This window comes from Ananas comosus, linkage group 8 (genome assembly GCF_001540865.1).
Source record: "Ananas comosus cultivar F153 linkage group 8, ASM154086v1, whole genome shotgun sequence".
Lineage (NCBI taxonomy): Eukaryota > Viridiplantae > Streptophyta > Magnoliopsida > Poales > Bromeliaceae > Ananas > Ananas comosus.
In genome coordinates this window covers 11,715,835-11,728,392 of record NC_033628.1, presented here as the reverse complement: position 1 = coordinate 11,728,392, position 12,558 = coordinate 11,715,835, and the positions used below count along the sequence as shown (strand labels likewise).

At 35.1% G+C, this 12,558-nt stretch overlaps 1 protein-coding gene across 1 annotated transcript; it reads right to left on the bottom strand.

The window, feature by feature from the left end:
- Positions 6,195 to 12,475, bottom strand: LOC109713953 (protein PAIR1). The gene is made up of 13 exons (XM_020238269.1): positions 12,374 to 12,475; positions 11,561 to 12,025; positions 11,329 to 11,479; positions 10,641 to 10,785; positions 10,392 to 10,526; positions 10,150 to 10,202; positions 9,854 to 10,048; positions 9,213 to 9,275; positions 9,074 to 9,132; positions 8,513 to 8,654; positions 8,244 to 8,325; positions 7,579 to 7,688; positions 6,195 to 6,642 (listed from the first exon to the last, which is right to left on the bottom strand). Exons 2-13 carry the CDS (start codon positions 11,617 to 11,619, stop codon positions 6,427 to 6,429), a joined length of 1,410 nt encoding a protein of 469 aa, XP_020093858.1. The 5' UTR covers positions 11,620 to 12,025; positions 12,374 to 12,475; the 3' UTR covers positions 6,195 to 6,426.

Below are 12,558 nucleotides of genomic sequence, written 5' to 3'. Positions count from 1 at the left end.
TTAGTACCCTGTGGTTTCGCACTTTATCACTTTAGTATTTTGTGATTTAAAAACCACAAGGTACTAACTTGAAACAAAAATAAAATCACAGGGTACTAACTTGAAACAAAAATAAAACACAGAGTACTAACTTGATACACTTTAAACCACAGGGTACTAAAGTGATAAAGTGAAAAACCACAGGGAACTAATTTGATACACTTTAAACCATAGGGTACTAAAATGAAAAAGTGCGAAACCACATGGGGGTTTTTGAAGTTTTCCCTAAACCTAATTAATTTCATGCAAATATTTACTATCCCTCATCTCTAATTTTTTTTCCACAAGCCAGGCATATAAATTTATGAACTATAGAGATATAAGATGTTGGATGAAATCAATTGTGTGCGGATAAAAATTGCTTGGAGATGAAACCTCAAATTGTCCATTTGAGACCGCAAGATTTGTCACCATATGTGTGTGGAATCTCACATCTCGAGACAAAATTTAATAAACATAAAAAAAAATTATAAAGAAAAAAAAAATTAAACCAGTTTCTAAAATAAATTTCTAGTTTCTGAACTGAATGTCCAATTATTTTTTAAACTCTTAAATTTTAACATTTTTTACTTAATTATTTTATTTTGGATATTTTTATTTCCTTTTTAATACTAAAAATATATCAAGAATTGTCTAAACCCTTAGTGGGTTTATCTAAAAAACTATTTTAATCTAAAATAATTTGTGAAAAATAATCTAACGTTAATTGAGAAACTACAAATTTATCATTTTTTTATAATTTTATTAATTATGTATTGGATATTGGGAAAAACTTCAAATACCACCCCTGTAGTTTCATACTTCTTTATTTTAATACCCTATAGTTTAAACTGTATCAATTTAGTACCCCTGATTTTATTTTTCTCTTTGTATTATCTTCTCTACTAATTTTTTTCGTTAAATCAATGACAAAGTTAAAACTAAAGGTAATAAAGTGAATATTCGATAAATCTGGGTGGGGTATTTGAAGTTTTTTGTATATAATTTAACGAATGTTAACGAAGGAGCTGACGAAAAAAGAAAATTAAAATCATATAGTACTAAATTGATACACTTTAAATTACATGATATTAAAGTTAGAAAGTGCGAAATCACAGAGTTGGTGTTTGAAGTTTACCCTGGATTTTTTTAAGTAACAGATTCGAAAAAATTGGGACGTCTGAGTGCCGCTGAAGTCTGAAAAATTCTATAGTAACAAATAAACCCCACATACCGACCACCCCTAGAGCAAGTGGCAAAGGACTTCATGGTTGGTATCCGAAACCCAAGTTCGAATCCTAGTTTATTCACATTTTCAGCTAAGTTTATTTCTAAATTAAATAAACGATTTATTTTTAAATGAAATAAACGAAGCGGGTAGCATGCTACCTATCTCTCAAAAAAAAAAAATAAACCCCATATGGTACTAAATTGATACATTTACTAAATTGATACATTTTTAAACTATAAGATACTAAAGTTAGAAAATGTAAAATCACAGAGGTGGTATTTGAAGTTCACCCTAGAATTTTTTAAGTAACAGGTTCGAAAAAATTCGGACCCCCCTGAGTGCTGCCGAAGTGTGAAAAATCCTATAGTAACAAATGAACAATTTGCGATTTCATCTCTAAGCAGTTTTTTTTTGGCGAGTAAGTTTCGGGGGCTTGACCGACCGTCTCTAAAGCAAGTGGCAAAGGATATAGTGGTTGGTATCCGAGACTCAAGTTCGAATCCTAGTTGATTCACATTTTCAGCTAAATTTATTTTTAAATAAAATAAATGAAACGGGTAGCGTGCTATCTATCTCTCTCTAAAAAAAAAAAAAAAAAAGTTTCAGGGGCTTGATGATTCGTAGATGTTTCAATTAATGAGATAATAATAACTCATGGTACGTTGCTTTTGTTAAATAGTAATAATGCGTCAGTTTGGTATTTCCAACTGTTCATGCAGTACAATCACGATAGGACGTACAAAAAAAAAAAAAGTTGAAGCAAGATAAATAAGACCATTACTGCATCTTCCATTGAGCTCGTACACCCAATATTAGATTGGTGTAAAAGCTTGGGGGAAAAAAAATGTACAGAGACTCTCTAAATATTAGCTTCTTTTTTTTTCTTTTTTTTTCTTTTTTTTTTTTTCAAATAGGAGTATGAGGTTGTAGTTTTGGTAATTAAATTCTTTAAATTTTATTAAATAGTTTAATAGACTATTCTCTTCAACTATAATCGCTAATTCAAGAATTAAAGTGCCCATTGGGACGGGCTGTATTCACCGTGTAGTATCATGCCGACAAGATATAAACACAATACAGCTCCTGTACCAATAGCACAATTCAAAACCCTCTGTTTTTAAAATTAATAAGTAATTTTCTCAATAAAGTTTAAAAAAATTGATAAAAATGTATAACAAATAATCAACATATTTTGCTGTAAAGAAAATAAATATTTCATGCTATTACGTATCGGCACACATATATTTTTTATGACTGACACACATCGACATGGTCCGATACTCACCGTGCAGTATGATGTCAGCAAGTTTCTAGTATGACCACGCCACTTAAATTCTTGCACTAATTATATAATTATTTTGATCGTATGTCATGTAAATAATTTTGTAAAACTTCAAACTATAAAAAAATTTATTATTATTATTTTTTTAATTTTAATAATTAAGTATAAAAATTGAAGAATAAGGTGAACCTAACTTTGAGTTTTTTTTTATATCTTAGAATATAAAATACACACACACACACACACATATGTGTGTGTGGTGTGTGTGTGTGTGTGTTTGTGTTTCGAAGCTTTATTAACTTATATGCACAAGATCGATCAAAATAGTTGTGAAAATTATAATTTCAATTGAGAAGAGGAATCTATTAAACTATCTTACAAAAATCAAATAATTTAGTTGTCAAAATTAAAAATTCAAGCACCAATTTGTAAAAGAACTGAAGTTTTAGCTCTAAACATTTTATCCTGAAATTTACACTTACATCCTTCTTACAGCCTATATTAATCCACTTGTCTTATCAATTTTACTTTTATTATTAAAACTTTTTTAAAAAAATTTGTACCTATCCTTGAATTTAAGAGCGTAAAATATATAGGTAGCATATTCCTTTTCTATTCCCTCAATTCACCGCTTCATTCTTTCTTTCTTTTTTACAAAAACAAAGAAAACAAATTCCTTTAACTGTTTTTGACTTTAAAATTGCTATAAATGTCCTTGTAAGATTCTACTAGAGATGCAAATGAATTAGAATTGATGAAACTTCTGTCCAATCCATCGAAAATGGACTAGCAAGTAGGAATCAAAAATTTAAAATAAAAATATAATCTATCCTAAATTTGCCCTGATTTATTAAAAAAATAGAGCAGAAGGCTAAAAAATTCTTTTTTATTCTTAGTTTGCCTCGATCCATAAAAATTCCGCTCTCGTCCCAACTTGTTTGAGGGGCCGTTTGGTCAGATGTAATTATAAATATAATATAGTTAGAGATACATGTAGTTGAAAATACAACAGTTATAACTACATAAATCTTGTTTGATTGAATATAGTAGAAAGTACTGCAAGTATAAATAATTTGTTTGGTTACATGCAGTTGAGAAGTAATTTTTTAAATTTTATTATTTTATATATATGATGGTGTGATTACCTCTAATGTAAAAAAGAAAAATATTTTTTATTTAAAAAATAGTAAGAAGATAAGCATATCTTTTATTTAAAATTACTTTCTTCAACTGCTGTAGTTGGAACTGCGGCCAATTTGAACATAGTTCGAACTGCTGCAGTTCGGCCTCCTCCTGCAGTTCCTACTACAGTAATTGGGTTAAATATATCAAACCAAACACGAAATTTATATTTATATGCACTTACAACTGTAATGCAGTTGCAACTATATGCAACCAAACGGTCCCTGAATGAAGTGGTATTGAGCATACAATAGAATGATAATTAACCCGCCTCGAATTTATCTTGGCACACTTATAAAAAATAGTGCCAAAGGTGAGGCACCCTCCCGCCTCCAAATTCGCCATGTTTGCATCTCTAAATTCTACCCTTAATTAATTTTGCATCGTGTTAATCAGAAAAAACCAAACTGAAAACAAACAAAAAGAAAAAAAGAAAAGAAAAAGGAAAAGAGGAGATATAAATATATACGTACGATTCCAAACATTTACACTCATAACATAAAGAAACTAACTAATGGGAAGCATCATATTTTGAGACCAAAACATCTGGTGACCATCCATCATGGCCTCGGTTGGGGGCATGGAATCTACGTTGTTTGGATCTCACGATTGCACCCAATAGAAAAGATATTGCTGTGGCTCTCTCCATGTGGAGAAATTTATTGTGGCTTACGCTGTGGACTCCAAAATGATGTGAAGTGCGTGTCAAAATGTAAAGGGGGAAAAGTGTCTTTGCAAACCACCTGGGACTGCGAGTTTGTTATCTTTTGTGTAAAATGTGTGGATAATTCCTCTACTATCTTGGGCATTGCAACTTCCCAAAAGTGAAAAAAAAGAGAGGTTAATTTAGTACAGATTCCTGCAAATATAGTGAATGATAAATAAATCTCTACAAAATTTAACTTTTATATATTGTCTCTGCAAAAGTCCTGATATTTTCAAATATATCCTTGCCGTTAAAATCCGTTAGAAAATTTTATTTAATCATAAGTTAAATACTTAATCTTGTTTAGTTTTTGATATTTTTATCCATCTTATATTATACTGTTATGATTTTTAGAAGAACACATTTTTGCTTGCTAAATTGAAAATATAAACGGTTATCTAACGGTAACAAACTAGAAGGACATATTTAAAAACATTAAAACTTTTGCAGAAACAACATATGAAAATTAAATTTTGTAGGGATATATTTGTTATTTACTATATTTATAGGGACCTGTATGAAATTAACCCTAAAAAAATGCTAAATATAAAAAATTTATAGACTAGAGTACTTGATTGAAAATTAAGGGGCGAATCAAATCGATGTAAACCCGCCTAAGGCGAAAATCGTCGGCAGAGGCCATTGATACCTCACGCAGTGGGCGTGACAAAAAATTGATTCCGATCCTTTTCAAGGCTCTACTAACAAAGAGAAAGCTCACCCATCGCCTACCAAGACGAGCCATATAACTATATTAGTAATAGAGTGATAGGGATTAGCTACGTTGTAATGATAATTGCTTACGTTTATAAAGGTCACACCAAACATAATGACCTGGGGAGGAATCCCATTTCGAAGGCAAAGTGAGAGTACATGAGACAAAGGTGTAGCCATCCCCATTTTTTATTTAGATTAAAAAACAGAGGTGATGGAAACTGGACTAAGCCACGCGTAAAAGTGGTTAAGATGTTAGTGTTCCTACCTCGCAATTTCTTATCTCCTTATGGTGGATGCGCCACTCTAGCTTTTCTTCCCCTTTTGTTTGCAGTAATATGATAGGAGTGAAGTGGACGGCTGAAAAAGGAACAAAAAGCTCTTGGTCTAGTACTAAAGAGGCCTAACTTCTAATGTCCTACTTAGCCATATCTAAATCTAGAAAACTTAGTCCACATAGTCGGCTATGTGCTTTACTGGCTCATGCCTAGAAAATTTTTGAGAGAAAGATAGCAAGTTGCATGTTTTGTTCATTTTTTTTAATAAAATAAACTCACAAAAATATAAAGTAATTAGACTTTGAACGCAAAATATTTGATATCAAATCAAGATGTTATGCAACTGTATTAGATACAGTCGATAAAATGGGTAGGGATTGAAAGTAGAGAAGAGATAGAAGAGGATTCGATAGCGCAGGTCCACAGATGGCGTGGCGGACGAGGAATAGGTACAGGCAAATATCTCCTTAAGTAATGGGTGGAAGGAGCTTTCTTTTCTTTAGGACCACTTGGGGGTAAAGTGGCCGGCTGGGCACTTTTGCTTTTTGGCAGCAGGTTTTTCCCATGGATGCTCGTCCAACGCACACGCCTTTGTCTGAATGGAAATGTCACCTTTCGGTCATCCCATTGCAGATGCAATGGTAAAGGAGGTTGTTTTGGCCACCCAAAATCATTCTTTTTTTTTTTTTCTTTTTTTTCGCTCTTTTTCTAAAGCATCTACTTCACATTGTACTAACTCAAGTTCTTTTTAGAGATTTCCTTATCCCGATACTATGAAACGATGTTGGAGAACCACATTTGGAGAAGTGTATGCGCGACGGTTTCTAGTGGCGGTCAACATCTCTATTTTGAATTTTAGAGACGAAAAGTTTCAAAGTTTCTCTAAAATATTAAAACGAGTGCACTTGATCAGCATTTTTTTTCTTGCTAGGCATGAGAGAAATGAGAAGTGCGCAATACATTACAAAGAAGCACCATGTAACTAGAAAAGCACAGCAATAATGTAATTAGTAAACTAAGAACTGCGTAGATCTTGCGAAGAAAAAGAACAATTATAGGAGTTGCGTACCTTTGTACGTGGAGGGAATTGCGGTTGGTGGAATGGATTGGTTGTTGCCGCGCTGAGGAGGGGCCGAATACAGCGACTCTGAAGCTGGTGTGGGCCAAATTCGAAACGGCAACTAAATGGGCCGAGGCTCTGCAATTGGTGGGCCCAAATTCCAAACTGATCCTAAATGGACCATAACTAGCAGTTTACCACTTTTCTTTAAGGGCATCCGAGGGAGAATGGAAGTTTTGGTGATTATTTATAACTTTCTGATCAGAAGTTTGAATTGTGCATATTGTAGAGGAAAATTCTACTTATACACTCGAGAAGGAGAGCGCAGATCTCAAATCTCTCATTTTACGAGTTTTAATAAAAAAAAAAAATTAATGTGACAAAAAGAACAATGATCCTTAAAAATACATAGTGTAAGATGTACATAAATGACATGGTATAAATGGCGTTCACATTTGGCTTATAAAGTTCACCTATTCTATTATGATTTTTAGAAAAATATTTTTGTTTTACTCTTCTCTCACAAAGGGAGGAGATTTGATTGGTAGGAACATAGATGGCGCAGTGTGACCGCCACATAAGAGACTTTCTCATTTTAGTGTGAGGATAGTCTCTATAAAATCCCTAGTTTGTGACTATAGATCCGGAACTTTGCCCAAATCAATACGGAACTTTCTCATACATTGCAATTTCACCCCTGGTTGTAAAAGGCATAAAAGTTCCAAACAAAGTTCAAAAAACTATTTTACCTATCAGGGACAAATTTGGAATATATGAAAAAGTTGCTTTAGTGAAAAGTTTTAGGGACTAACTGGCACTTTTGAAGTTTTGTCCAACAAAAACTAATCAGCAGTAAAGTGGGGCAAGTATTGAACAATGACGTTAAATAGAAATCAAGGGCTGCTCATTTGGTGTATCAGAAATTTAAATGACTAGATCAGCTGAAAAGAATAGTATGCTTCTATACAACAAATTGTAGAAGCCGTAACAATATACAATAGCGAGTTTCTGAAATGGAGATCTTCGGTTCTAAAATGAACAAAAGACGGGAAGGAACACCAAATATGAGATGACATTTAATCAGTAAGATCTTGTTAGGAATCATACCTTAGACAGATTAAATGAATTCATTTGTCGTCTCTTTCTCTTTCTTGCCTTTCTTAGAATTCGTAAACTCTCTTCGCTAGCTTCCTTCATCCAGCAGGTCTCCATCTGAGCTGTGGTACAGAAACAGTACACAAGGAAACAATGCTAAAACTTTTAACTGCTTGATCGTGTCCCTCAGGACAAGAAAAGCCATTTCCCGGCATAATTACGAGAAGTTTCTTGAATGCCAAATAATCTTGTAGTACACAAACTGATTGTATCGATACAAAAAGATTATTTTTATCTAATTTCAGCGAGCCATCCTGACAAGAAACAGACAGCACAAAGCAGATTGCTAATTGCACAGTAAATGGCTAATTCGGGTAGTCTAATATCTGAGCTAAAATAAAGATGATAAACAAAAATGATCAGTTCACAAGAGATATATCTAGGTACCAGAGAGGGTTCGTACTGTAAACTCTCAAATTTACTTACAAGCTACCGAAGGTACTAGCCTCATGATTCTTAAAAGAGAGAGAGAGAGAGAGAGAGAGAGAGAGAGAGAGATAGAGAGAAAAATAATATTGCACTTCTCTGAACCTGGAAATATTTTCTTCTATATAGAAAGTTTGCAACTTTCACTTTATCCAAGTGTAAAATGATAAGAAATAACTATTTATACTCACCTTTTTCCTTTTTAACAATTAGGCAGGAAGAACTTCCATTGCTGTCGTCATCTGAGTCAATGATTACTCTGTTATCTTGCTCCTGCATCACCATTCATTCATGAGCACGATTAGAGCATGTTAAGACAAGCATCATCACTGCCCCCGTCGGCCTACAGATAGTAAAGAGGGAGTGCATGGACTCTTATAAAGAGAATTTTCATAATTAGTAGCTCCGAAGCATATGAAATTTTTCCCTTCATCTAAAATCAGCATAAATCTGAAGTAACCTTTGTCCTGAAAGGTCTTCCCTCCCTGTTGAGAGCTGCCATATGACTAGAACCAGCGAATTTTGGTTCAAGTATTTTCGTCTCTTCCTCTACGATTGGAAATGGAATACTTCGTTTGTTGGTAATCAAATGTGTCGCCGCACTAGCAGAACAATCAAAATAAGATGAGATAGTAGTGAAAATTTACAAACATGATAACAATAGGGAAGGTAAAACAAGACCAGAATAGTTAACAGAAAATGTCTAATAGTATACAAGACCAGCCTTCTGCAATTTACCATTGTATCTTATCTACTGATTCAACCAAAATTATACTCGAAATCCCCATAATAGCCTACTTTGCATTTCAAGATGCACTTGCAGTTATCTCCTATAGAAATATAAGACTGCAACATGTCACCTCTTCAGATGATTTGTAAGCTAAAAATTGGGGATGTACGCCACTAAACTCCAACATTACATTTTGCTGGAGATCGTCCCAGTCCTGATACTCAATTGTACATTATAGTTCATTGCAATAAAAAAGGCAATAAAAGATATAGAGGATGTCAGAAAGGTTACACTTTTGTTACTGGTATCTGGCTCTTCAGAACTTGTTTAGTGCTGGTAGAAATATTATTCTGCAAACAAAGAAAATGAGTGCAAGGAAAGAAGCTAGATGCATCATTACTTGGTATGTTTAATTCTCTTAATCATGTACCGCAGGTGACCGGATCAAAACTGCATGCTTATTGTTGAAAGATTTGACAGCACCTGCCATTACCTGCATCGCATAGCAATCATGCCAGATGCTTTAGCAGACTTCAGTACTGGGAGCCATTTTGATTACCTCCAGTTCTAGAAATTTTTTTTTTTTGAGAAACTATTATTAGCTAAGATCATGCATTCATTGAGGTGAAAAGGCCTGTTTTGAGCTAAGAGGGCAAAAATGATCAGTTAGCTGATTGGTTAAGGGCAAAAGGAGTGCAACACAAGAGAGCATATTACAAGAAGATGCCAGTTATGTGACATGGTACATGAATCTCTAATTGATATCTAACGAAGCATAACAAACAAAGCACCCTTTTTCATGTTTAGATGGAAGGTTACCAGAGTAGAAGAGCACAAAGAACATATGAAAGTTGTGAGACTAAATTTCAAAGACTACCCAAAAAATGGAATAAAGAGGGAAACAACACAATGAAATTTCCCGGTACGATGCGTCAGCCTCTAACAATAACTGCAGGAGAGAGGAATATCTAACATATAAAGCTAATTCTTCAAAGTGAGTTGAACAAAATTGTATTTGGTTGGATGAAATAGAATTATGCTGATTGAATAAAACATATTGCAAATGTCTACCTCCATCTCCCTGGTGAAGACCCTGCATATGTCATTCTGTAGTTTCAATAAACGAGCTTCGAACTGCTCCGGCAAGGCTGAAACTGTTGAGTATATCTCATTCAGTTTGTTCAAATTAGAGTTTTTCATCAATTGATCAGGCAGGCTTTTTAGTCTTCCTTCGAGGAAAGATTTGATATCATCTTCTCCCTTGAGCTGTCGTCACATTTCAAGCTTTGTTACATCCGATATCTTATGTTTGTGATACATAGGAAGTTCAGGACAGAAACAGCATGTGCTCAATATCTGGTTCTTACAATTTGCTGCATTGAATTGTCCAAGAGAAGCATCTTTTGCCGTATCCCTTCCGCTGAACATAAATAACATCAAATGCAGAAAATCAGCCATATCTACAACCTAGAACTCCACTATTGGCTATGATAATTTATATTCATAACTTGGAGGAGACAGCATTTCTTCCAGTCTGGATGGTTAAAAACAGGCAGAAGTTGATATTTCATCCTCTTTTAGAATCTAAAACAGTAAGTCTGATACTCACTTTCTAGTGATACTTCCTTCATGGCTCTGTTTAGTTGCATGACATCATTCTGAACTGAGTCTAGTATCATGCACATCCTATTTATTGAGCTTTCCATCAGTCGAAATCTGTGCTCAAGTTCTTCGCTAACCTGATCTGTTCAGGAGTTACAAGTGACGTACAAAGTTGCAATAATATTTCTCCGAGATGCACCTACAATCATGTGAATACAACAACTCTTTGTATCAACCGTAATTCCTTAAAACTCACATCGACTATCTGAAACTGTGGTTGGATTCCATCGGTGCAAAACACTGTTGGATGCTCTTGACAACTGCAGTTGAGATTCTTCTCGTGTTGACGTACCAGGGGCCAATGAACTCCTCTTTGAAGAATTATCGTGCGAGAAAAATCTCTATCCAGACACAAAGAAAATAGACATGTACAAAAAACAATGAGAATATCTAGGAGATATAATTAGAGAATTAGATGCTAAATACAAATAACGCAACATCAATCAGCTCGTATGTTAGATAGGTAGCTTTCCTCATTCCTAAAGATGAAACTGCATTATGATTTGATCTGACAAAGTTTCTCCACAGTTAATCACCTACAACGGCATGTATAAATAGAAAGTGCATTTGCAATTCCTACTAAACTTCTTAAGTTAACAACAGCTTAGAATAGCTAATTAGTTTCTCTCATAGATTCAGGCGTCATCTTCCATGATTATCCCATAAAAAACAGAAGGAAATAACAAATCAACATTTACAATAATGGAAAAATTACTATCTGAGCCAATACGAAATCAAATCAAAGGAGAAAACAGAATCCTCCATCAGTTTCAACGTATCATCAGCAGATCACTTGATCCAGCTTATCTCAAAGTCAGATGAGTAATTCACTACTTCAGTCATACCAGATAAACATTGGAGGAGAGAAATCGAAGCTAGCTTACCTGATCGCTCATCAGATTCTCCTCGAGTGAAGTCTGAGAGAGCTGCGACAGCGAAGCCCCTTGCGAGAACGACTGCTGCGACTGCGATCGGGGCTGCGACGCCTGGCTCCTCCCCAAGCTCGCTGCATCGGCTCCCGAACCACCTGTCCTCCTACACAAATCAAAGCACGAATGAACAACGAACGAGAGATCGGAGATCGGAGACATCGGGAGAAGGGGAAGGTATTCGAACCTCGGAGGAAGGACGGAGATGGAGCTGAGATCGCACGCCTTGTTGATCCTTAGCTTCATCAGATCCGGAGAAAGGGATCGGGATCTCCGTAGAACGCCTCGAGGTTTCAGGGAGAGAGAGAGAGAGAGAGAGAGAGAGAGAGAAACTTCGGGGATCCCTAGAGCGATCGCAGGGGACCGGGAGAGAGAAGGGTCGAGAAGCGGAGATTTGGATTCCGCGAGGCGGGGAAAGGGTAAACGGTGCGCGGATATATATAGACGCGGAATTTGAAATTTTCTGGTCGTAATTACGAAATTAGCCTTCGGATTTTAAACTTGATGGCATTCGAAGCATCGAGACCGCTCATCAACTTGCTGGGAAATTCATCGATCCGTTGATTCTGCTATTCATATAATGCCGTAGGCTCGTAGCTCTGTGTGCTCAAATTTGAAGCTCGTACCACATCTAGTATAGTTTGGACCCAACCTGACCTCAGAAATACAGGAAATTACCAAACAAATAGTATATCAGAATTAAAACATGTGATGTCAAAGTTCCAGAAAGAGTAAAACATGAAAGTAGAACTGCATGTTTTGTACATCTTCCAGTTGCTTAAGAGCGTGTAAATGCAAAGGATCAAATTCGAGTCATGGAACTTCAACTCAAATTTGATCGAAGGCCCAAAATGTGAGCTTAGTTGAAAAACAGCTAGGGATACAACGGTTTTTTATGTGGGGTCTGTACTGTTGTATATACATTTTTTGTACAATATAAAAAGAATGCCAGAGATCCACGATTCTTGGGGGGTAAAAGTCATCAAATAAGTTCACTCACTCTGTTCCAAGGATAAGATTTCGGGGCTGAAGAAGCTAACTTCTTGGAAATACGAACCCAAAATAATATGTCAACAAATATTTCCAAAGAATCAACCAGGTTAGAGATTCAAAATCCAGTGCCCTGGAGGTAAAATAAAAAGGCAAAGAATCCACTTAAAACTCTTGGTTTGCTAAGGAAAAAAG

What these genes read in the sequence shown, in the direction of transcription:
- LOC109713953 (XM_020238269.1), bottom strand. Translation starts at nt 11,619, where the DNA reads ATGAAGCTAAGGATCAACAAGGCGTGCGATCTCAGCTCCATCTCCGTC. An exon ending in AGAATCTGATGAGCGATCAG is followed by an intron (nt 10,786 to 11,328) that starts GTAAGCTAGCTT and finishes GTGTCTGGATAG; the next exon opens with AGATTTTTCTCGCACGATAA. An exon ending in ACAATTCAATGCAGCAAATT is followed by an intron (nt 10,049 to 10,149) that starts GTAAGAACCAGA and finishes ATGTGACGACAG; the next exon opens with CTCAAGGGAGAAGATGATAT.